At 39.4% G+C, this 24,565-nt stretch overlaps 2 protein-coding genes across 2 annotated transcripts in view; one reads left to right on the top strand and one right to left on the bottom strand.

The window, feature by feature from the left end:
- The window catches only part of LOC134847823 (etoposide-induced protein 2.4 homolog), a 224,570-nt gene that overhangs the window by 110,854 nt on the left and 89,151 nt on the right, over positions 1–24,565 (top strand). The gene's annotated exons all lie outside the window — the stretch shown is intronic.
- On the bottom strand, positions 26–17,833 carry LOC134847600 (GTP-binding protein SAR1-like). Its single transcript, XM_063864711.1, has 5 exons — positions 17,824–17,833; positions 2,048–2,104; positions 1,659–1,948; positions 1,342–1,473; positions 26–436 (listed from the first exon to the last, which is right to left on the bottom strand). The coding sequence occupies exons 2-5, from the start codon at positions 2,088–2,090 to the stop codon at positions 317–319; spliced, it is 585 nt and encodes a 194-aa protein (XP_063720781.1). The 5' UTR covers positions 2,091–2,104; positions 17,824–17,833; the 3' UTR covers positions 26–316.

Raw genomic sequence — 24,565 nt, forward strand, 5'->3', positions numbered from 1 at the left:
AATTCTACGCCGGCATGAAAACAGATTAAGCATCTTAAGGTCTCAATTTATGATTAAACCATATAGTAATATATATAGTCGTAGATAACAACGCGTAAGTTAAAACATGGATCGTCCCAATGCAACTACAGGAAATAATTACAATTAATTAATTTACAAGAAGAGCGTAATTGCCTATTTACGTTGCAACCCTAAACAATAGTAAATGAATTCTCGCATGGGAACTACGCCATGCTTGGTACAAGTCTTTTTTCTGATTTCATCTGCCTTAGTCGTCCTATCCTTGTTTTCCTAACTCGTGGTTCTTTCCTCTCCCTCAAATGTACTGGGCCACCCATCTGAATCCCTCCCCGTAGCCTTGCTTTCTCAGAATGGAGCACATGAACAGCTCAATTGGTCTCTGTCCAGAAGCCAGCGATGTCCTCGGGATGTTTCCCTACATTTCAAATAAAAGCAATGATCGAGCAAAGAAAACTCTGGTCTCGCGTTTTATTTTCTGTTCTTTGGCTATTTAGTTTTATCAAACAAAGCATAGCTGAACGATAGCTAGAAAATTCATAATTGACTTGAGAATCCGAAAAAAAGCTAGCAAGCTGAAAGAAAACGAGACGAGAGCCACTAAGTAGGAAAAATAGTTTGAAAGAAAAATATATCAAAATGCAAGACCTTCTAAAAAACTTCTCACATATGCGAAGCAGCATTTTGCACAATCAAGCGATAAAACGGTGGAAAAATAACTCTGTCAACAGAGGGTTGGAGAAAACTCAATGAACAAGAAAACAAAAAAATTGCTTGTTTTTTTAAAAAAAAAACTTTCGAATTCCAAAGTAAAAAAATATATGGCTTACTTTCAAAGAATTACGAATGACACTTATTTGATAAAATAAACTCAGTTTGAGAAAACAGGATCAATAAGTAAAATTTTCATTTCGCTGGGAAACCTGAAAATTAAAATCCACTTTCGAAACAAGAAGTCGATCACATTTTTCGCGACCTTTACACATTGCTGTTCAAAATTGGAGTTTGCCATCCTTTTTTAAGAAGAAACTGATCTGAACTAAAAATATCGAACCGCGAAAAATCAAATTTGAGCATGAACAAACTTTGAAGAAAATCATCTCAACCAATATAAAAATCTTCACTGCGTTCAACGACTCTTAAAAAAATGAAACAAAGAAAGCAAAGGGAATAAATAAAAAAAATTCCTGAAAAAAACAACGAAGTCTGAGGACAAGATAAATGAGTGTCTTTCCAATATTTTTAACACAATACACCAGGTTTAACTGGCACTTTAACCGCGTGAAATTGCTCGACTTTGGGAAAAGATTGGATTATAACTACCTTTCCAGTAGTCTGTCCTTGCATTCCAAAGAAGTGTCTGAGTTCATCTTCACCAGCGGCGCCGTCTTTGTCAATTTTATTACCCAAGATCAAAATAGGCGCTTCTGATATAGTTTCATCTTGCATAAGGCTCTAAATAACACAATCTCTTTATTTTTAAAAAAAATAATAATCATTCTTTTCCTTTTGGGGGATCAGGATTATTCTTAATCATACTTTTATCGAGAACTTTCCAATATTTATCATCCTTAATCATCCTTCTATCGAGAAATTTCAGATGAAACATTTTTTCGATTTTTAGATGAATGATTACTAACGATGAGCTCTTGCTTGGCCTCGTTGAATCTGCTTCGATCGGACGCATCGACAATAAAAACGACAGCATCGACCGCTGGAAAGTACGTCTTCCAGACTCGGCGTGCCTGTTCATGGCCACCCAAGTCGAAGGTTGTGAAGGATATTCCACCCAAGGACAAATTCTCGGATGTGGGATGCCAAGTTGGATTGTGCTGTGCCATTCGGTCATCTTTCAGGAGATGTAACAGTGTCGTCTTGCCAGCATTATCGAGGCCAAGAAACACAAGTTTTCCGTTCTTTTTCCAAAGACCTGCAGCAAAGAAAACAATTAACACTTGAGCTTTTTCAAACGGTAAGAATAAAAAACTGATTATTGTCTCTTTTATAAGTCAGAAAGGAAATTACTAACCTAACCACTGAAGGGTTCCCGAAAACCAGTTCCACAAAAACATGAGAAACTGAAACTGATGTGAACAATATTAAGACTAAGGTGGACAGACTTTTAAAACTAGTATTTAAAAAGGCAAACATAAAACAACAGCAACGTGGAACCTATGACGCAATCATGAGATACACGTCATAATCGACGCTTCATAACTTAGCTGTTATTGTTCTATAAAAAGTACTGTTTTGAAACTCTTTTTTGTAGCAAACAAGATAATTTTCAAGTCAAAAGGAATAGACTCTTGAAAAAAATCAAGGTAACACAAGATACGGCTAAAGATGCCTTAACTGTAATCAACTACTTCTAACTGAGAGTCTCACTCTTTTCGTTTTTTTTTCATAGTCTCATAGTAACCGAGTATCATTGTATAAGTTCACAACCAAAAGAAGCCAGCTGACAGGACCATCCTGGTTGCTCTCGATTTCACCGCTGCTTTCGATACGGTAGATCACAGCTGCCTTGCCGAGCGCACTCTGTTCAATCGAACTCCGAACAGTGTCAAACGCTGGCTGATTAACTACTTGCACGACAGAGAGGCAAAAGTTTATTTCAGAGGGAAGTGCTCAAAGCCTCGGAAATTTCACGCTGGTATTGTCCAAGGCGGTGTCCTCTCGCCTAACTTATTCAACCTTTATAAGGCCGACTTCCCAGTGCCTCCAGAAGGTATCAAGTTCATCATCTACGCTGATGACGTGACCATTTACACGTCGGGTCCTGACCCTGTGACCTCGTTGACAGACTCAACAGATACATTGAGACAGTCAGCAACTATTTCCAGTCACTGAACCTCACCATCTCTGAAGACAAGGCGACAGTCACCCTCTTCACTCCTCAGTCTGCTCAGGCAAACAAGTACCCTCAGGTTCTCGTGCGAGGCAACATTCTGAAACTCGCGAAGACGCCTTAGCTACTTGAAGTTACCCTGGACACGATGCTCTGTTTCTGACCGCATACAAGAGACATCGCAGCCAAAGCTCAGAAGATTAATGCGTTACTTAAAGCCCTAGCAGGTACAGTATGGTGCAGTGACCGCGAAACCCTCATGACTCTGTACAAAGTTACCAGTAGATCTGTCATTAACTACTGCTGTTCCACCTGGGCTCTCATCATCATAGAGTGTCACTGGAAACGACTACAACTGGCACAGAAAAAGCTTAACGTATCACAACAGGTTGCTACAACATGACGAACATAGACGACCTGCACAATGAAGCACACATTCTGCCCATTAAAGAACACACCCACATGCTCGCCAAACAGTACGCCATCACTTGCTACAACCCGAGGCATCCCTGTCACTCTCTGACCACAAGACCTCTCCCACACCGACCTCAGATGAAACCTGAACTTTTCTACAAATATAAAAAAAACAAGCGACCAAACCGAAGAATTGAAGAAAAAGAAGCCAAAAAACTACAAAAAGCCCTACACACACAGGCCGTCAACGAAGTCAGCAGCAGTGTCAGACCGAACCCTGCCTAATTGTTGTGATAAACTTTTTAAATAGTTTCCGGTTTGATATGTCTCAAGCAAAAGCTACTAGATGTGGACCATGCAACAAACCAGTGAAGGACAACGATTCAACTGCTATAGGATGTGAAAAGTGCAGCGCGTGGTTCCATGGGCAATGTGTTGGATTGTCTCCTGATGATGTAGCTACAATGGGCAAAATTCGAGGATGCTTCTGGCTGTGCTCTGGCTGCCTTGAGGGGAACATCTTCACATCTCAAGCTAAGTTTGAACTGTTTATTCAAAGACAAGAAAGCTTAACCGATATAACAAAAAGCATAAAAGAAACTGTTGAAAATGTTGATCCAACCAAGACAACATCATCGAATGTACCGGTTAATAGTCGTATTAATAACAGTCACCGGGCCAACACATGTGAAAACGAGATAATCGTCGACGGATTCTGCGAAGACAACGGTCAGTTTACATCCAATATAGAGGCCGAAGAAGCCAAAGTGGCCGAAATTTTTGATTATATAGGCGAAGAAAATCTCAGTATCTGCCAAATGTATAGACTTGGTAAAGCTAATCCCCAACAACGAAGACCGCGTCCTTTACTTGTTCGTCTGTCATCCGAATGGAATGCTAGAAAATGCCTAGCAAAATCTTACAAACTGAAGAACTTCAAAGAAAAGATTTTCATATCGAAGTCCCTAAACCAAGAAGAACAGATTCTGAAACGTAAAATCATCAAGAAACGGTACGACATGATTAACAATGGAAGAGTTCCACGCGATGAGCTAAAAATTCGTGGTCTGACCCTCGAACGAAATGGTATCAAGATCAATCTTGACTGACTACAATCAAAATTATGCCTTATCAACGCACAAAGTCTCTTGAGCCTAAATCAGCGTCTGAAGTTAATCAATTTTCTTTCTTTACATTCTCCTGATATCGTATTCATTACTGAAACATGGCTTAAACCAGAAGTTACTGATCCCGAAATTTTTCCTATGAATTCTCCCTATTCGGTTATTGCTCGAAAAGACCGCACTTCTGGAGAACACGGAGGTGTTCTCATTGCTACAAAAAATAGTTTTGCTTTAAATTATTCAATTCTATCATACGATGCAGATTACTGCATCGGACTTTCAATATATTCGGGTGCAGTTAATCAATTTTCCTCCTTATTTACAACCCCCCCGCTTCGTCGCAGTTTCGGATACCTGCCAAAATGCTTACTGATTCAATACGTTATTTTAACTCCAAATTGATTAATGGTTCTAGTTCGTACACAATCTTAGGTGACCTAAATCTGCCTGATATCTGTTGGGCATCTTCTGATGGAGGCTGTGATTACTCAAAACTGTTCCTAGAGGTTATTGAGGATCATAGCTTAATGCCCCTTATATATGAACCCACTCATCGCTCAGGCAACACTCTTGATATCATTTTAACTTCGCACACAGAATTGTTCACTGCATTTGTAAATGAAATGTTTTACTCAGACCATTTTCCTTTATTTGCTTTTTTTACCATTCCTGAAGCAGCGCCTACTGTGATTGGGAATTTTATGAAATCCTCTCTATCTAAATCATCTTTCTCTCATTCTATCTTCAATAGTAACATCAGCCCTTGCTTTACCAAACTCATTGTGGAACAAAAATCATGTTATTCCATATCCACCACTAATGATTATGTAGATAGCTGGTACGCTCAGATCAATCATGCAATTCTTTTATCATGCGCACATAAAACTAAAAGACGCCAGCAACTTCCCTATTATTATTCGTCGCATACAGTTCATTTACTGAATAAGCACCATTCCATATCTAAACGGACAGCCAACACAAATCATTTAGCTTCGATCCAACAAGACCTTAACAATTCAATCGAGTTGGATAAAACTTGTCTCCTTGAATCTTTAAGACCAAATTCTACCCGTGATTGCTTTAAATACCTTCGCTCTTTTACCAAAAGGAAACTACCAAACCAAATGCACTGGATGAATAGAAAAGCATCCACTTCTATTGAAATAGCCATTCTTTTGAACGATTACTTCTGTTCAGTGTTTCTAGAAAAGCACGAAATTCAAATCCTACAACCCGAAAAACCCACCATTTTTCCATCCGATCTCCATGTCAACCTTAAAAAGGTCGAGAAAGCTCTCGAATTTGCTAAAACTTCTTGTATTACCAACGAACGCCTCCCAACCTTTATTCTTAACTGCTGCAGTGAATTAATATCTCCTCTAGTCGTGCAGCTCTTTGTCAAGGTTTTGGAAAATAAAACGTGGCCAATTCTTAAATCTAGTAATCTCGAAAATGTTGAAAATTATCGCCCGATTAGCATATTGCCTCAATTATCGATTATTCTGGAGAGAATGATCTTCGATTTCATTTATCCTAAAATTCGGGCTAATGTTAGACCTGCTCAACATGGTTTTATGACCAAGCGATCGACTGTTACTCAGCTTCTTGAATACGTAGATCAGATTTATAACGACGTCGAGGCGAAAAACGAATGTCTTTCTGTGTACTTCGATTTTCGCAAGGCTTTTGATCAAGTTCCTCATCATATACTTGTTTCGAAACTTGGTAATTTAGGCTTTGACATTAGCTTTCTTGAACTTTTTGCTTCCTATCTCACAAACCGCACGCAAATTGTCTTAATTAACAATGAAGCATCTCCAAAAGGCAATGTAACAAGTGGTGTTCCGCAAGGAAGTGTACTCGGCCCTTTGCTATTTATACTCTTCATTAATGACATGCCAGCTGTCTTGAAAACCTCTAATTGCTTTCTGTTTGCTGATGACAGCAAACTCTATTCAAAATATGACTTTTCCTTAGTTCAAATAGACATTGATCTATTTATCAGTTGGACACTTGAAAACGAAATGACATTTAATTCTGATAAATGCAAAGTTATTTGTTTTAACTCAACTTCCCCCAAATCTACTCCTTGCTTTTGATTTAAAAAGATTTGGCACGTGGCACTGCCACTCACTTGTTGACTATGACCTCAAATTACTCACAACGTATAAATATTTTGACATGTCGTTGCCCTTAAAACTCAAAAGTTAGAGATTTCATGGCTAGGAAAGGCACTGAGGTACCCACCTTTTCGAGTGAGCGTACTCAGACAACACCAGACCGCAAAAAATGACTTGTCTATGGTTATTAAAAACTTCCAATCAATATTAACTATTTGTTGTATTTCTATATAAACTTTTATAAGTAAGTGCTAATAACCAAAATTTTTTGAAAATAAACAAATGCAGTAAAAACAACAAATTTCTAGTTTGACAGGAATCAAACAAACGGAAGTAGAAGTTGAATTGTTTAAGCTAAAATTGTCAATTTCTAATCCAAGTTTTCATTTACTTCTCAGCATTGCTTTTCATCTCTTCTTTCATCTGTCCTTCCTCTTGCTCCAAGGCCTCGTCTTCTTCTATGTCACCGCTTCTCTCCGACTCCCCACTGTCATTGAGGACTTCTCGTCAAATCTCGACAGAATTGCGGGCCGTGCCCCAACTTTCCTGGCCTGATAGCATCGGCTTGCAGCTGTGTAGAACTTCTACTTTGGTGGTCTGTTCCCGGTTCAGGCAAAAAATTTTGTTTAAGCAGATGCTTACGCTTCGGTCCGTGTCAGCTCGAAAGACCTCCAATCTCTCAGTTTCTGTCGTAAAAAGAAACCCAGCCATATGCTTCACAGCGGTGGTCAAAGCGGTTCTTTGAGTCTCTTACATCCTCTTATAGACAACGGTCCTATATCCAGCTGGAAAAATTATTAGGTGTCTGCGTTTCGGTCCATGTGCCGGTTCGCACTTTAATTTGTTCGCTTCGTCATTGCAGAATAAAACCAAGGCATCAATCTCATCTGTCTCGTCCATCTTTTTTCAATCGCCCCAAGAATCTTTAAAACTTTACCGGAGATCTTGGTAATTGTTTTTAATTAAATTTAGGCTGCAGATTTGTAGGGGCGTTGATTTTGGCAATTTCCTATTCGCTCGTCTCCGTTTAGCTTCCATCCACCTCGCCGCATTTGTAGTGCTGATCTGGTCATTTGGAGATTTTCGTTCGGACGGCTCCGTGGGTTGCGTCTCAACCTGCTTCACTATTCTCAAGGCTAACAGGTTATGGATCACAGCCAAATCGTGCAAGCTCCTATCATCATTCAGTTCCCTTTCACATCTGCAGTCACGTCCCAAATCAAACTTTTGTTCCAAACACCTTGAAGATTTCAAGATTTCCCGCATTGTCATTAAGCTTGTTTTCAATGGACCGTCGCACAAACCACATTCGAAACTCATTTGTCCCCTCAAATTTAATTTGGAAACGAGGTTTCGATCACTTGTTCCTCCATGTCAGTAATTGCTCCGATATCAGCATTCCGATTTCTTGCACTCGCTCTTGCACGCTCTTGCACAATGATTTCTTGCACAGCATTCCGATTTCTTGCACCAAAAATCCGGAAATACAACTTGCTCAAGGTCAAAATAAGCGTCCCAATAAACTCATTGACGAATATATTGCGATCTAATCAGGGGACGCCAGTCACAGCATATAACGACTTCTGCATTCCTAACGTTACACACTCCTTTGCGCTTCTGCTGTTCTGAATTAACGAATGGCTTACTTTCAGATCCTTGTTGGAGCACCTTCTAACTTGCTCCAACTTCCTGTAGCTATCAAGATTGTTCAGTTCCCTAGTTGGTATTTCCAGCGGAATACATTGGTAGAGCTCATACAGGCGCTCAACAAGATTTCCTCGCGTTGAAACAGACTCTTCCTTTTCTAATGGTTTCTACACATTCTTCCTACACGTTATTAGAAATACGTTTCACAACAAATCTCACAAAACAATGAGCGTCTTTCCGTTTGGTCCAAGCTATTGCGGAATTATCTCTCGCAATCAACAACCACAGAGCTGCCACCAATTCCAATTGCTGCTCCTTCGATCTGGATTCACTGTCCGTTCCAAATTCCGTTCTTGTTATTCCCCTTAGGCACCACATCAATTTCACTTGCAATTCCGTCCTCGCACATGGGTTGGTCACGTATGCCAGATAACATCACGATGGAATTTTCCCTCCCTCTCAGATTAGAAACAGCCACTAACTTCTGCAGGCGTTGCTGGTTCGCTTCCTTTTTGTGCCAAGCTATGAAGTGCCCTCTCGCTGAATTTCGCACGTTTGAGTATTTCACTATAGTCACCAGCAGGGTGGCGGCCACTAAGGCTTTTCCCCCATAGCCGCCTAACCATATTGCTTGACGTGTTCCATTCATAGTTTGCCTGTCTGAACCACAAGTCGTTTGCTACTTGTTCCACCAGCTCAAGATCGTCACTCATCCCTGGCCTCACTGATATGACGGTTGATGCACTCTGGAAACAACCAGTGGAGGCATCCACTTTTCTCAGACAAGAAGACGACACAGAGATATAGCGGCTACAAACAACACAACAACAACAACCGAGTATCAAAGTATCATAAAGTATTCAAAGTATCATAGTAACCGAGGTTACAGTCAGAGTCCCTTCATCACAAAATGCAGTCATCATCCTAGAAATCCAGAATTTCCAGACATGGAAGTGAAAATGATTAGGTGGCCAGATCTTAGATCGTACTGTAAATATTGTATAAAATTTTAATTCTGATGATGTACAATACGTTTGAATTAACATTTTAAATTTTTTATAGATAATAACAAAGATGTGTAACATTCGCCAAGAAATTCCACAACGATGGATTGTGGCAAAAGTCCTTATTGACGACTGCCTGACGTCAGATACCTTATTCCTACGTGTTTTCACCGTCTCGACCTAGCCAGTTGTTTTTTTAAAATCTGTTTAAGGGTCAACGAAAGTGTTACAGCTTTAAGGCTATCAACCAAACGAATTCTAATGTTCTCGACTACATACAAATTTAACCACATAGCTGATTCTTGGATCCGCAGACAATGCGCTTACAACAAAAAACGGGACTAAAGCCATACTTAAAGAAATTTTTAGTGACAGTTAGTGGATATCGGATCCCCTAGAGGTGTATTGACTCTTTCCTTGCCCTTAACTTCAGGCTCCAAAATACAAAATTGTTTTTGAATTAAATTAACACGTTCAGGGCATCACAAAAGTTAAAAAGGTGTACAAATATATAGAAATGAATTACTAGGAACCGAACCTCCGATTCCAATCCCCGAAACAGAACTTCTTGGAACTCTCATTTTCCCTCCTCGTTTTTGAGTCGACGTCACAACTCAACCCTCATGTTTCACTAAATTTTATAGTTAAGAATCTGCCACACGAGAGTGTCGTAACCGGAGGCTTCTTCTGAAATTTCACCACTATTTCCTTATTGTAACAGTTATCCACTTAAGTCACACACGAAGTTAGGACAAATGGGCCCTATAACCCTTGGCTCAAGATCAGTGACACTACTTCTTGTGTTTCTGTACCTCAATCTATAGGAGCCAAATCGATTCGTTTTAGGCATGGGACAAGGAGATCGTGTTACCGCTTAAAAGCTGCTACCAAAATACCAGCCCCACTCTAGAAAAAAGAACGTTCCCATGGCTAGGTCTCACATTACCTAAGACACTTGAACACCGATGAAAACAGGAGCTTGTATTAGACACTGGATCTTTGATCCATCTCAGATGAGCCAACCCAACCGTCGTATTATCTCAACAAAACTCTATAGAAGGCACTCTAGTAATTAAAGTAAGTACACAACTGTAGACAAAAACTATGATTGATTGAGTAAAATAACTAAGACAACTCTAGAAGTTTTAATAAATCAGCAAAGCAAAAGTTTTGACTGAAGAAGTTTTATTCGTTTTGGACACTTGGGTCATTGAGTGGGCGACCTTTCCCGTCAAGGTTCTCCTTGCTCCAGAAAAAGCACTTGCGAATCCACTCTCGATGTTCTCTATCGCGAACAAGGCAAATCTACCCAAATTTGACTCAAGACTGACTTTCTGTCAATTTTCCTGCAGTTATGAGTTCGGTTCTTCTGATTTTCTAACTCTCCGCTTCAGTTGTCGCGAGAAAACTGAGCATGACATGGTCCATTCGAATTTTTCAAAAATACCATCTTACCCTAAAAACAAATTAAAACTTCACGATATGACCGACTGGCACGTATATTCTCGGAATCGAATGTTTCTCGTGACGATTTCGACTGTTATTGTTTTACGCGTTTTACATGCTCAAAATGGTGGCTTTTGCTTTTTTAGAAAAATTAATTGTCCAGTCAAAAGTTTGAAATTGTAGGCCCCTTTTCCGTGTTAAAACTGTCCTTAAGTCGCGTAGTGCCGTTTTCATCAGCGTACTCCGCAGGGTTTGAATTTGCCAAACGGGGGAGTGGCACACACTCCCCGCAAAGGCTCTTCAATGTGCTCAGGGCTATCGTCTGAAAAATAAAGCTGTGACCTAAAAACTTCGAAATAGGTCAGAAAGCAAAATCTATCTACTCCACTTCAATTCACCGCATGTCACAAATGGCATTATACTACACCTTCGCAGCCTTCTCAAATTTGTCCCAAATTATGCCCTTGACACATAAAATGTCTCCTTGCTTTTGATTTAAAAAGATTTGGCACGTGGCACTGCCACTCACTTGTTGACTATGACCTCAAATTACTCACAACGTATAAATATTTTGACATGTCGTTGCCCTTAAAACTCAAAAGTTAGAGATTTCATGGCTAGGAAAGGCACTGAGGTACCCACCTTTTCGAGTGAGCGTACTCAGACAACACCAGACCGCAAAAAATGACTTGTCTATGGTTATTATAAACTTCCAATCAATTTTAACTATTTGTTGTATTTCCATATAAATTTTTATAAGTAAGTGCTAATAACCAAAATTTTTTGAAAATAAACAAATGCAGTAAAAACAACAAGTTTCTAGTTTGACAGGAATCAAACAAACGGAAGTAGAAGTTGAATTGCTTAAGCTAAAATTGTCAATTTCTAATCCAATTTCATTTACTTCTCAGCATTACTTTTCATCTCTTCTTTCATCTGTCCTTCCTTGCTCCAAGGTCTCGTCTTCTTCTATGTCACCGCTTCTCTCCGACTCCCCACTGTCATTGAGGACTTCTCGTCAAATCTCGACAGAATTGCGGGCCGTGCCCCAACTTTCCTGGCCTGATAGCATCGGCTTGCAGCTGTGTAGAACTTCTACTTTGGTGGTCTGTTCCCGGTTCAGGCAAAAAATTTTGTTAAAGCAGATGCTTACGGTTCGGTCCATGTCAGCTCGAAAGACCTCCAATCTCTCAGTTTCTGTCGTAAAAAGAAACCCAGCCATATGCTTCACAGCGGTGGTCAAAGCGGTTCTTTGAGTCTATTATATCCTCTTATAGACAACGGTCCTATATCCAGCTGGAAAAATTATTAGGTGTCTGCGTTTCGGTCCATGTGCCGGTTCGCACTTTAATTTGTTCGCTTCGTCATTGCAGAATAAAACCAAGGCATCAATCTCATCTGTCTCGTCCATCTTTTTTCAATCGCTCCAAGAATCTTTAAAACTTTACCGGAGATCTTGGTATTTGTTTTTAATTAAATTTAGGCTGCAGATTTGTAGGGGCGTTGATTTTGGCAATTTCCTATTCGCTCGTCTCCGTTTAGCTTCCATCCACCTCGCCGCATTTGTAGTGCTGATCTGGTCATTTGGAGATTTTCGTTCGGACGGCTCCGTGGGTTGCGTCTCAACCTGCTTCACTATTCTCAAGGCTAACAGGTTATGGATCACAGCCAAATCGTGCAAGCTCCTATCATCATTCAGTTCCCTTTAACATCTGCAGTCACGTCCCAAATCAAACTTTTGTTCCAAACACCTTGAAGATTTCAAGATTTCCCGCATTGTCATTAAGCTTGTTTTCAATGGACCGTCGCACAAACCACATTCGAAACTCATTTGTCCCCTCAAATTTAATTTGGAAACGAGGTTTCGATCACTCGTTCCTACATGTCAGTAATTGCTCCGATATAAGAATTCCGATTTCTTGCACTCGCTCTAACCAGAAATCAGGAAATAAAACTTGCTCAAGGTCAAAATAAGCGTCCCAATAAACTCATCGACGAATATATAGAGATCTAATCAGGGGACGCCAGTCACAGTATATAACGACTTCTGCATTCCTAACGTTACACACTCCTTTGCGCTTCTGCTGTTCTGAATTAACGAAAGGCTTACTTTCAGATCCTTGTTGGAGTACCTTCTAACTTGCTCCAACTTCCTGTAGCTATCAAGATTGTTCAGTTCCCTAGTTGGTATTTCCAGCGGCATACATTGGTAGACATCGATGAGTTGCCTCGGAATAACCCGATGGGACACTTGAGCACGAGATCATTGTCGGATATCCATCAGCATGCGAGAGAAAAAGGGCCGCTAAATCGGAATGGCAAGTTGATTGGAGAGAAAAAAACTCAACAAAAACACCATTAAAGGTATGAGCAATGAGCCACGGAGGCTCCACTAAAAAGACGTCTGTGATTTCACCATTCACAAAAAATTCATTCAAGTCTTTCAACAGGATGTACCCGATGATCAATTAGCGTCTGCCAGAAGGAGTCTTTTGATGAATCGCCGCGGGTTTCCAGCTCATGTCGTTCAAACAAGGCCCTGGGTGGTCCGCAGCCACCTGGACAAAATATTCCAAGCGCTGAGTTCCTTACAGATATCAACTACGCATCGCATTAATTTTGTTCCATGACGAGCCAGCGGATTCTGTGATTCGCCTCCGCCTGGCTGGTGAGTGGTCTGTGGGTTTGGAAGGAATGATTATTTTGTCTAGCGCTATTTCTCGCGCTCTGTTAATGTCTTCCATTGTCGCTTTAGCCACTCGTTCATTTTTTCTGGGAAATGTGGTGTAAGGTACGTATCCGAGGAGTTTACCTCCGCTTTTTTCAACGGTGGAGCTTCAGTTGTGCAATATGCCAAATGTGAGCTCTAGGCCCATCACGTGATCTAAAAAAAGGTTCAGTTAAAGAGCTAGATCGAACTTGTAGGGGTATTTCCCCAAGTTCAAAATCACTCTATTCACCTAAGCCCGGCGCCGGAGCTAATTAGTGACCAGACATCGCTCCACCTCCACGTTGCCATCGCATCAATCTACTGCTTCCTCTATTGGCGGTACCAGACTCGCCGAGTACTAGCAGAAGCACCACTTCCATGGGACTGTTCCCACGTCCCTCTCTTTCCATAGCGTTTAGCAATGCCAGTTTGGATCCTCCAGTCCACAATTGCAACCAAGCAGTCATTGTTATACATCATCTAGAGCAGTTTCTAGGCTCGCTGAGATCAAATCACCAGATCATTAGTCTTGCTCATTCTCATTCGTGAAGATTCTTCTGGTATCCCACCTAAATTCAATAAACAACATCAAGACCTAAAAAACATGTGACAACTCAGAAATCGTTATTCGACCTGTTTCATCTATGCGATAAAACATTTTCACATCACTTCCATTTTCAAAAGAATCAATTGAAATTTTTCTTTTTTTTATCTCAAATTTATACCAAGGTGGATTAACTAATTCAATCTGTTAAAACATCGGTCTACATCAAATTAAAAGGTTTTGAAGCTGTCACTTAAGCATTTGGATTAGTCCAGACAATTTGACACAACCTAACACAATTGAAGTAATCATTACAGCAACCTAATAATAAAATCAAAACAATTTAAAAACATAACAAAACAAAATATATATCTTACAAAACACTATTATATGAATCACAATACTTAGTTTTTAACCTAGTGCTTTATTCATAGTTTTTGAAAAATTTAACCAACAAAAACACTACAAAATTTAATTGAAAACATCTTGTGACCTTGCAGTTTCAGGGAGAGTGAGGCCACTACTCTTTCAACTAAAAATTCTTTGAGTCAATTTAGTGCCAGTACAAAGTTCTCCCGGTTCACGTGTTGTCTTTTAGTATCTATATTTAACATAAAACCTTAGTAATTGCCCGGTATCTATAATGCAGCAGGGGGCCGCGCTATCGTTTCTCCTATATCGGGTCTGTTATTCCTTGAAAACTCGGTATTCTTTACTATCTTCAAAAGTCGGCCGCTAAGGCTGTTTTAAAACTGACGTTTGCAAATATCGCGATGGTGCATGTACTTAAAGTAAGTATGAAGTCGCTGTTGGTTGCTACCATGTGAGTCGAGTAATGATTTTATGCTGGCCAAAAAGGTATCAAAGATTCGTACGAACGCCAGTTTTCTAGAATTGCCCTCTTCTGTCTATAATTATCGAAGTCAGATTCAGGTATGCTTAGAAGTGCATCTGAAACCACCCAGTTGGATTCGGTTTTGTCTTGCCTCATGTATTTACGCTGGCCTGATCGACCTCTTGACTTGTCAGAATTGTTTCCTTGGGATCAGCAGGTAGGTGAGCATGGAGCTATTCAAGCACCCTCAGGTTCACTAATTTGTGATCTGTGTCTGTTTTGTACACGTTCGAACTCAATTTCTGGCTCCTGGCACCACTGTTCTATACATTTCCGTTAGCCGAGATGTTCTCTACGACAAAAACAACACCGTATCGGCTGTACATTTTGGCTTCCCAGCGTCTCTGTGTTTCCGAGTCCCAATAACCAAGGGAAAGTCTGGATTTTACCACTTTAGCATTTTTGGATTGCTCCGCTTTATTCCAATTTTCCACCATCAAGTTTCACCATCAACCTTCATTCGTTAATTCAATTATAGACGCATTGACAGGTCGCAATCGTTTACCACATCGTTTCTTGTCGCATATTTCCTCTTCATTCATTTCAAAAGCAGCATCGACTATCAAGTAATCATCTTCATGCATATCTGCTGAAATGCTCCAATCTTCCGACGAAACAGTGCGTAGCTTGATGATTTGTTAGCGAGCAAGGCGTCCGGTTCTGAATCAACAAAAACGGCGAACTTGATGCACTTTGGTGCTTTGAAATGGACCACACCTTTTTTTAACAGCTTTTTGTTCCCTTTGGTGGAACCACTTCATTGAAGACCCAAAGGTAGTCTCCCACAGATGATGCTTTAGAATTCGCGGTACTTTTATCAAACCTCTTTTTCTGCGTTGCTTGTGCCTGCTGCGTTTTTCGCCTGCAGAGATCATTAAGTTTGGTTTCCTTTTAATGGCGTCATGGACTTAGGTTTGCAGCGCTGTCTTTTTTATATTCCGGATAAAAGAATATGTGGGCAGACCCCAGTGGTGGTTTTTTCTGTGCTATTATATGCTCTCATCTACTAATGTAGATGCTTGTCCCTGTCATCCATGTACCGTAAAAATAAAAATCTGCATGCAGAATAATATGCGACTTTGCTTCTCAACTAGGCTAAGGTATGTTGATGGTAGGTAGCCGATTGAGCCTGTGCCTTCATCAAATCCTTTGTAAGGTCTGCAACAAATGCTTTGCCATTGTCTTACTGGAACGTTATTAGACAATCATGTCTGTCAAACCAGACTGTTATCAAATGATCACACGTTCCATCCGCCGATGCTGTTATTCAGTGGATTACCTGTGCAAAATTATTTAAGCGATTAATTATTGCTAGCACTCCATTATAACCCGCAGCCATCATACAGATTATAACCCGCAGCCATCATCTGTACTATTTTGTTGAATCCTGATGAAATTGTGATTGTGAGGAAATCCTCAATTTCCCTTGGTCCTTTGCCAGTCGGCTTGATAAGCATGCAGACACCCTTTTTTACATGTTTTTTTTAGTAAAGGCCATTTGAATTGCTTCTGTATTCTAGTGTCAGCTTTATCAACGCCTTGATGCCCCATCTGTTTGTGTGAACGAAACAGCAATTCTGTTTGATATAGTTGTGGCAGAACAATCTAATCGTATTTCTAAGGGTCCTGCTCTTCGCCTTTCCACTTGCAAGCTACGATTCAGTCTTAGAAAGGACATGCTTCGTAGGTATCTTTGTCTAAAAATGAGAATCTTTATTTGATTTCCGCTTGATTGGCCTGCTTCTGTTCCAATCTTTCGGAAAATTCAGTTTTCTTGCTGAGGCTGTCAGCATTCTCGTGCTTTTCACTCATCCTATGCTGGATAATCATATGGTAGCCAAGCACCTGGATGCTGAATTCAGCAAAAAATTTATATATTACAAAACATTGGAACATTTCCGCTTGATTTCCAATGAAGCGGAAATCAAAGAAGGAGTTTCATTTTCAGACAAAGATACATACAAAGCACTGCCCTTGACGAGATGGTTGGATAAATCAGGACATCCAATTCCCTGTCATTCTGAATTACCAGTGGAGAAAGCAGCAGAAATTCAGATCTTGTCCAGGAGGGATCCGGTGCCCTTGGAACTGTTGCTACGTTCAAACCTAGTTCAACATGAACTCTCTCGCATGAACCCTCTCACTGCTAGATAGAATGGTGCAGGTCACACCAGAAGTGATGCGGATGCTGGTTGGATTGTTGGAGAGAGAAGTGACTAGAGATGACCCTGAATGGGCAGCAGCCATAGCTTCACTGACAGTCAGTGAGAGGGTAAGGATAAAACCATAAAGACGATAGCACAAAGTAAACGAAAGGGAATGTAAGCCGATAGTTTAGCAATTCGTATCCTCAGTTCCACAAAACTTTTCAATGAGAATATCATACAAGGAGAGAGAACAAGAGATCGGTACTCGGAGGATGACAGTCACCTTCGAGGAGCCTGATCAAGAACTGATGAGAGCTGGGTCGGAGCCCCTGTGGAAAGAAAGTTTTTCCGGGGAGTCGGACGTCGAAGAAAGTGCATCAGGAGATAGAGAAGAACAGAGGGGGAAATTTTTGTCCGGGGAGTTCAAATGGATGTTTAGATCATGCACATCAGAATCTGCCGTAGAGACTTGCTCCACGGCACACTCATCTGTGAGTAGTTCCTCTAAGAAATCTGAAATAAACACGTATTCAGACAGCAATTCGAGCGCGGAATCAGATTTGTCAGAGCTGGCAATCCACCCATTACTTGTAGAGACACCAGCAAGAGATTTGGATAGGGAAGTGTATCTAGACCCTGATAGTGATCGTTATTTGGTCCCGAGTGAGAAAGTCTTCGATAACGCGGCGGATGACCTGGAAACAAAAGCGGTGTGGAAACATTCGATGAGAATTTCACCGCAGAAGGAAGTAGTCAGGACTGATCTTCAACCATTCAAACAAGACACTGAGCCATTGGCAAAAATTTGGTGTGTTAAGATGAAAGATGACGCACATCAGCCCGATGAGCTAAACAGTCACTTGAGAGTCAAGAAGACATATTTGAAGGCGAGATACAGACTCTCGGATTTAATAAGAGAGCTGTGATTTGACCGCAAGACAGTTAGCTTGAAAAGATGGATCGAAAATGGGTCACCAGATGATGCGCATCAGCTCAATGAGCTGAACACTTATCTGAGGGTCATGAAGACATACTTGAAAGCGAGGTACAGACTCTAAGATTTGCTAGAAGCGCAAAAAAATGATCGCATGACAAGTAACTTGAACAAATGGATCAAAAATGGGGCACCAGACAACGCAGATCTGGAAGAAGAATGTTACCGGATCTTGAGACAGTACTTCATGTAGAAAGAGGAACGTTTGTACTTGAACAAAGACGGGATCGTCGGCTGCAAAAGGAGAAATGAAGACAAGGTTCTAAATAAATATAAGGCTATAGTGTTGCCGCAACTCTATTAGACTGAACTCTTATTTGGGTCAACTGACCAGATTGGGCGTCAAGGGATAGATAAGGTTTATCAAAGTATCCTAAAACGTTTTGAATCTCCCGGAATGAAAAAGGCTTGTGAAAAATGTGTGACGGCCTGTCTGTCATGTCAACAAGTAAAAGACCCAAAAGAGCTGAAACTCTCATTGCAGTCAATAGAGTCTTCGGAATTCAACGACGTGGTGCAGATAGACCACCAGAAGTTATGCATGACGGTCAGGGGTTATAATCAGTTGTTGGTGATGATCGATCATTCCAGCAAGTATGCGGAAGCTGTTCCCTGCATAACGGCCTCAGCAGAGAAGACCTGTGATCACTTGATCAACACTTGGATAGCCAGGCATGGGCGCCCAATGACTTTCTAATCGGATAATGGCACCGCCTTTGCGGGCGAGCTCACAAAAGAGCTGATGCGACGGTCCTTAGTGGCACAGGCTCATTCGGCAAACTACCATCCCCAGACGAATGGCTTAGTGGAAAGGCCGAATCGAGGGTTAGTATCGATGCTGAGTGTATATTGTTCCCGATGCATGACAGACTGGGACAGATATCTGCCACAAGTAATGGGGGTCTACAATAGTACAAAAACTCTACCACAGGCATCAGTCCGCACATGATGTTGACGGGACACGAGAAAGCATTGCCACTGATCTTTTTCTATCCTCAAAATGAGGGCAAGAGGACATCACCACAGGTATATGTCAGGGACGTGATCAGACGTCAACAAGAGTTAAATGACCTGTGCTATTTAACAACAATACTCAACAAGCTCAAGCGATACAAGAGAAAAAATTCGATTAGAGAATGGTGGCGGGTAAGGCCTACTCAGTGGGTGATTAAGTATGGAATTTCAAAACGTTATACCGCCAAAGGGAGCAAAAAGCTGTTGAAGAAGTGGAGAGGTCCATTTATGATCACAGAAATGTATCAGGAGGGACGGTTTTACAAATTAAGCACGGGTCGAACAGTGACATGGAGAAGGATGATGATTAGTTGATGATGGAGCCAGATTTTGAGGTCAATGAAAAGAGCACCAGGGGAAAACGAAGGGAATGAAACTCTAGAAGAAGGGGTCAATTTAACATGCAGACAAGACAAAGCAACAGAGCAATCCCTGCCAGGAAGTACAACCCGTATGGAGATGATTTCGAAGTAGATAGAATAGACCTAAGAAGTAACAGAAGAAACAGTGGGCCTAAGGGAAAAAAATTGCGTCAAAGGAAGCGGACATAGTCGACAATCGAGACCACGAATGGGTGGAGGATCGATCCAAACCTGAAGTGGAAGTCGATGATAAGCTCCAGCGATCCTATGAGCAAGACCTCACCAACTTACGGGTATTGGAGTGGCTGAATGAGATGACAACGGACCCGAAAAAGACCAAGCTAACAATGCAGGACGTGGATCGCGGGAGCCTAAAATACCTGACGAGCGATAGACCAGACTCCTCCTGGGTTGCCCAAGGGGTCTTGCTTATACCAGCCTCGAACCTCCACTCAAACCCGGCTGGCAATCAACCGGGACGTCGATGGATATTTTTGTCCGGAAGGTGGGAGTAGGACTGAAAAATTATCAATCAAAAACAAAAAAATAGAAGAGAAATAGGTGACTTAGAAGCAGGAACAGAAGAAGATCCTAAGAAATCAGACATAGGTAGAATAGTAGAGTCATATTTTAGCTTGCTGAATGAGTACTCAGGCAATATAGTGCTCACAGACAGTGATTTTATACATACAGAAAGAACATGTGCTATAGCAATAACCGCAGACAAAATTTTTAGGACAGCAATAGCAGCTGATTTTAGAAGAGAATATAAGAACATAGAGTTTTTATGGAAACAAAGGCCAGGAGTAGGGAGTGTAGTTGCACTACCGCCAGCGGCGTGAGAAATACAGGGAAGTACTTGTGCTTTCTGGTGACCAGAAGGACAGAAAACCGAACGTGGAACCTGAAGAATTAATTTTGTCTCTAGCAAGGTTGAGGGATTTCTTAGCAGAGAGAGTGGTGAAAGAACTCTTGCTTCCTGCGTATGATCCGAATAGAGGGAGGTTGCATCCGCTGAAACTGTACGCACTGATATATGTGATCTTCCCAGAATCGAACATCGAAGTGTACTTGCACAAAAAGTACCAACTTAGCATAGGCTGAGGAGTACAGGTGAGACCAAGATTTGAGTATCAATCCACTAGGACTCAGTTAGGTTAGGAATGAGATAGAGAGAGAAAGTAAGGATGAGAATTAGGGCGAGGAACACCAAGTTGGCTCGTTAGCTTTTCAGAGTTTTAGATCTTAGGATATGTCATTAAGTGTGAATATTGTATTAAGGTTTATGTGTGCTCTGTGTCTGTCAACTTAAAATCAAACGCTCGCGTGATCTAGTGACCAAGAATATTCTGTGATTTATAATACAGGAAAGATCTAAAGCATGGACTGTCCATACTGGAACCTGATCTAAACTATATTTTATGATTGGATAAATTAGATATTTTACCACTGTAAAGTATTTAATATTAACCAATCATGATCCATCTAACTAACAACCCACTTATTTGTAAGTGCTGAATTTACTTGTAATTTCAGCACCAGAGAGATTTGAATTTAACTTAGAAATTAGTTGTCTCTCCAAGAGAACTTCAGCAGCCGCAACAAACCAGTATACCCTAGATCTATTGAGCCTAGCAGAGACTAGTTAAACACCCTGAGACTAGAAAATATAAGAGTAAGATTAGGATTGGTATTAGACTAAGAAGTTGCACGAATCTATCCGGCCGAAAATAAGATAGCGTGACGAGCAGACGGTGTACCTTATCCGAAATTACTCTATGAGTTAACCACATCGGTCCTAACTCATATGGTCCGACCATAAGTCTCAAATAAGAATTTAATATTTTAGAATTAACCGAAAATAGATTAGAATTTAGACAAAACAATTTCAAAATGTTATACGATAATAATTTAATCGAAATGTCTCTACGACTCAATAGATCAGAGCCGAATAGAACTACCCGGAATTGGAAGAAGACCTCGAACAAGAGACGACATACGACAAAGTAGAAACTTGCCAAATAGTTTTATGATCGTACGGCAAAAGCCAACACAAACTTTTATATTTAGAATCTTATTAGCAATGAATTTATATTTTTATTTGCAAACATAAAATTTTAAAGTCAATCTTCATGATCATTTCAGGCGCTAAACAAAATTATTAATATACAATAACGATTGATAAAAAGATCTCAGATCGTTTTCTTAATTTCTGCAGTCTTATATAAAACATGTTTGAAAAATATTTATTGAAAATAAAAATAAAAATTAGTAGCATGACAATAAATTGTTAGTAATCATAAAATCATCTGTTGTCCCAGATTCATCACCTAAACAAAACAGCAATCATATGCTCACTAATATCATCAAAAAACTAAATCTTTTTCTTAAATAAATTTATACCAAATTAAACTTATATTCACTTAATTTTAAAATTAGATCATCTTATATTCACTTAATTTTAAAATTAGATCATCAAGGCTTATCCTTGGATCTTAATAGATTTTCTATTTCATTAAATTTAAAACCTGATCATCAAGGCCTATCCTTGGATCAAAAAGAACAATTTTGTTCTCCCCACCTACTTAACAAGTGTCTAACGACCTCAAACGTCGATTCACTATCCAACCCTTCCAAAAGACCCAAGACTAACAGAAATTTTTAAATAAAACTAACCATTCAAATTAGGATAAACAGTGAAGAACTTCGGTTATTCATCCTTCACTTGAACCCTCCTCTTACCAGACCCAGGATAGATCTTAGACTTAGTAAGTTTAAAATAGTACCTAACGAACTACTTGCGTTCTAATTATACCTGAACCTTGTGGATCGATTTACTATTCTCCAACCCTTGAACACAATCACTACCCCTAAGTAAGATTAAGTAAGTTAACACCTTAGCTTAAACTAGCCACGAGAAAGTAAAAAATCATTCCTCGGAATCGATATACTTTTCTCTCCAACCCTAAATAAAAAGACCCAGGTTAAGTTAACCAAAAAATTGTAAGGACTAACAGTCTAAGAAAATAGAAAATACCTAACAACTTTTTGCATCCTTCATCCTAAACCTTATGTCATTCAAAATCTAGGAAATAAACAAACAATCGTATTACACAACTGTGATATAGATAACCAAAAATACGATCTTGTCATCACACCTCATACACAAACATTTGGATACATTAGAACAAAACGACTAACAATAAAAAGAAAAATCATAAACAAACAAAGACAAATCACACGAAAAAGATTTTCAAAAAATAGAAACGCATTTTCAGAATCAGAAGCCAGCAATTTAGATGAACTCTACAAATTAAAAGAATCAATTGATAAAAATTGTCCCATTCACGATCAAATATATTTTTCCGATTCAGAAACAACTTCAAATTCATCAAAAAGAGGAAAAAGAAGAATAGAAAAGCAATACAAACACAAACCAGTACACTTGTATAATTGGAATCAACCAATTAGACACATCGATAGTTATATATTAACAGTCATTAAACGAAAAAATGAGCCACACTCAAAGTGACGATAGTCCAGATGACGAAGAGGTTTACCCCTTCCTCATAGATGCACCCGATAATAGAGGGCAACATGATTTTTGCAAGAATTTACTCGTAAATTTGTTTGAACCCAAAATCAGCCCATGCAAAGCAGAATTCCCAGATGTAAAAATCACAAGACAATTTATTGAACAATATCTGAAAGATATATGTAACTCAACACAACAAAATGGAATCTACACCATAGAATTCAGCACACCAAATACGAATCATCGTAAATATGAAATTCAAACAGATGATCTTGAATTAGAATTTTCAAAAGTATTCTTAGAATATATTAAAAGCATACAATATCTCAAAGTTTTTGCAATAATATATACCTATATTTCTATATTAGAAAAAACAGAATTTCAAAGTATCTCAACAACTGAAACATCCAAACATACAAAAGTACGAAATGAAATTGCATTATTTTCAACTTTTCTACATATAATCAAAGAAAATTTCACTAGAGACGATGTTTCACAACACACAAAACATGACTTACAAAAAATTTTGGCATGGTTTATAATAGATTATTTCACACATAATATAGACTTAATTTCACAAGCAAGAAAAAATTTCAGACCTCAAAATCCAAATGATGATACTGCCATTAAAGAACAATCAGACTACATTTGAGACCCTGAATGGTCTCATCCTACATTTATAAATATTCCACAATCAATCTCAAGTCAAGCAATAAGTACAATATCTTACCAAAGAGATTATGTAAAAGTAGTACCACTAACCATTGATGCAACACCATTAAACTACAATACATTTTTACCTGATACATGAAATAACAGTTTAAATTCGACCGTCATACACAATGAAAACCTTAATGGAACTAGAAATCTTACACAACAAAATATTCAAACACCATCACACTTCATAAAAGAAGAAATTGTCCAAACAACAACTACACAACAAAGTATTTCACCAATACATCTAAATTTAACAACACCAAGAAATACAAATACTTCACTGGCACAAAAAAACCTTACAATCAGCCGTTAAACTTTCGGTTGCTCCAAAATATTCACATATGTATTATCAAACATATAGCCCCATGACAGTACCATCAAAACCACGAAGAACGTTCGTAAGAAACACTTTTGCAGAACACAATTATAATTATGCACATTCGTCAAAAACAAACTACCCCCCACGAAAAACTAATAATAATCAAGTATGTTCTCACTATTGGGATAACCCAATGACAACAACCAACTCAGTAAATTTTCGAACTAATTCACATCCTCCACTGGATCATAGTGAAAATTACCCATTCTTTCAACAAAATAAAAATAAAAAAGCAAGCACCTCATCATACGGAATACTTATCATCTGATGATGATTATTTACAACCAGACATTTTTGCACCATATACCCAAGCATATCGCAAACAAGGATCACGACGACCTCATACAAATAATAGAATTTTTTCTCCAAATCCAACAGATACACGAAATCAACAACCAATACATATGCCAAATCCAACTAATACACAATCTTTTCAACCAATTCAACCACAAAACCCAATGACTATGCACTCGTATCAACCAACTCAAATGCAAAATGAAATACCACCTCCATATTACCTTCAACAACACGAAATAACAAAAAATCAACTTTCAAATTTTTCGCAAATGCCAAATGACGCAGAATCACTACAGATGACAATGAATCCATACCTCATGGGTGGATCATCAATAACATCAAACAAACCA

The sequence above is a fragment of the Symsagittifera roscoffensis genome, chromosome 6, assembly GCF_963678635.1.
Source record: "Symsagittifera roscoffensis chromosome 6, txSymRosc1.1, whole genome shotgun sequence".
Classification (NCBI taxonomy): domain Eukaryota; kingdom Metazoa; phylum Xenacoelomorpha; order Acoela; family Convolutidae; genus Symsagittifera; species Symsagittifera roscoffensis.

Coding starts and splice junctions, on each gene's coding strand:
- LOC134847600 (XM_063864711.1), bottom strand. CDS start 2,090: ATGTTTTTGTGGAACTGGTTTTCGGGAACCCTTCAGTGGTTAG. Junction 1,949..2,047: donor GGGAACCCTTCAGTGGTTAG/GTTAGTAATTTC, acceptor TCTTTGCTGCAG/GTCTTTGGAAAAAGAACGGA. Junction 1,474..1,658: donor AGGCCAAGCAAGAGCTCATC/GTTAGTAATCAT, acceptor TGTGTTATTTAG/AGCCTTATGCAAGATGAAAC.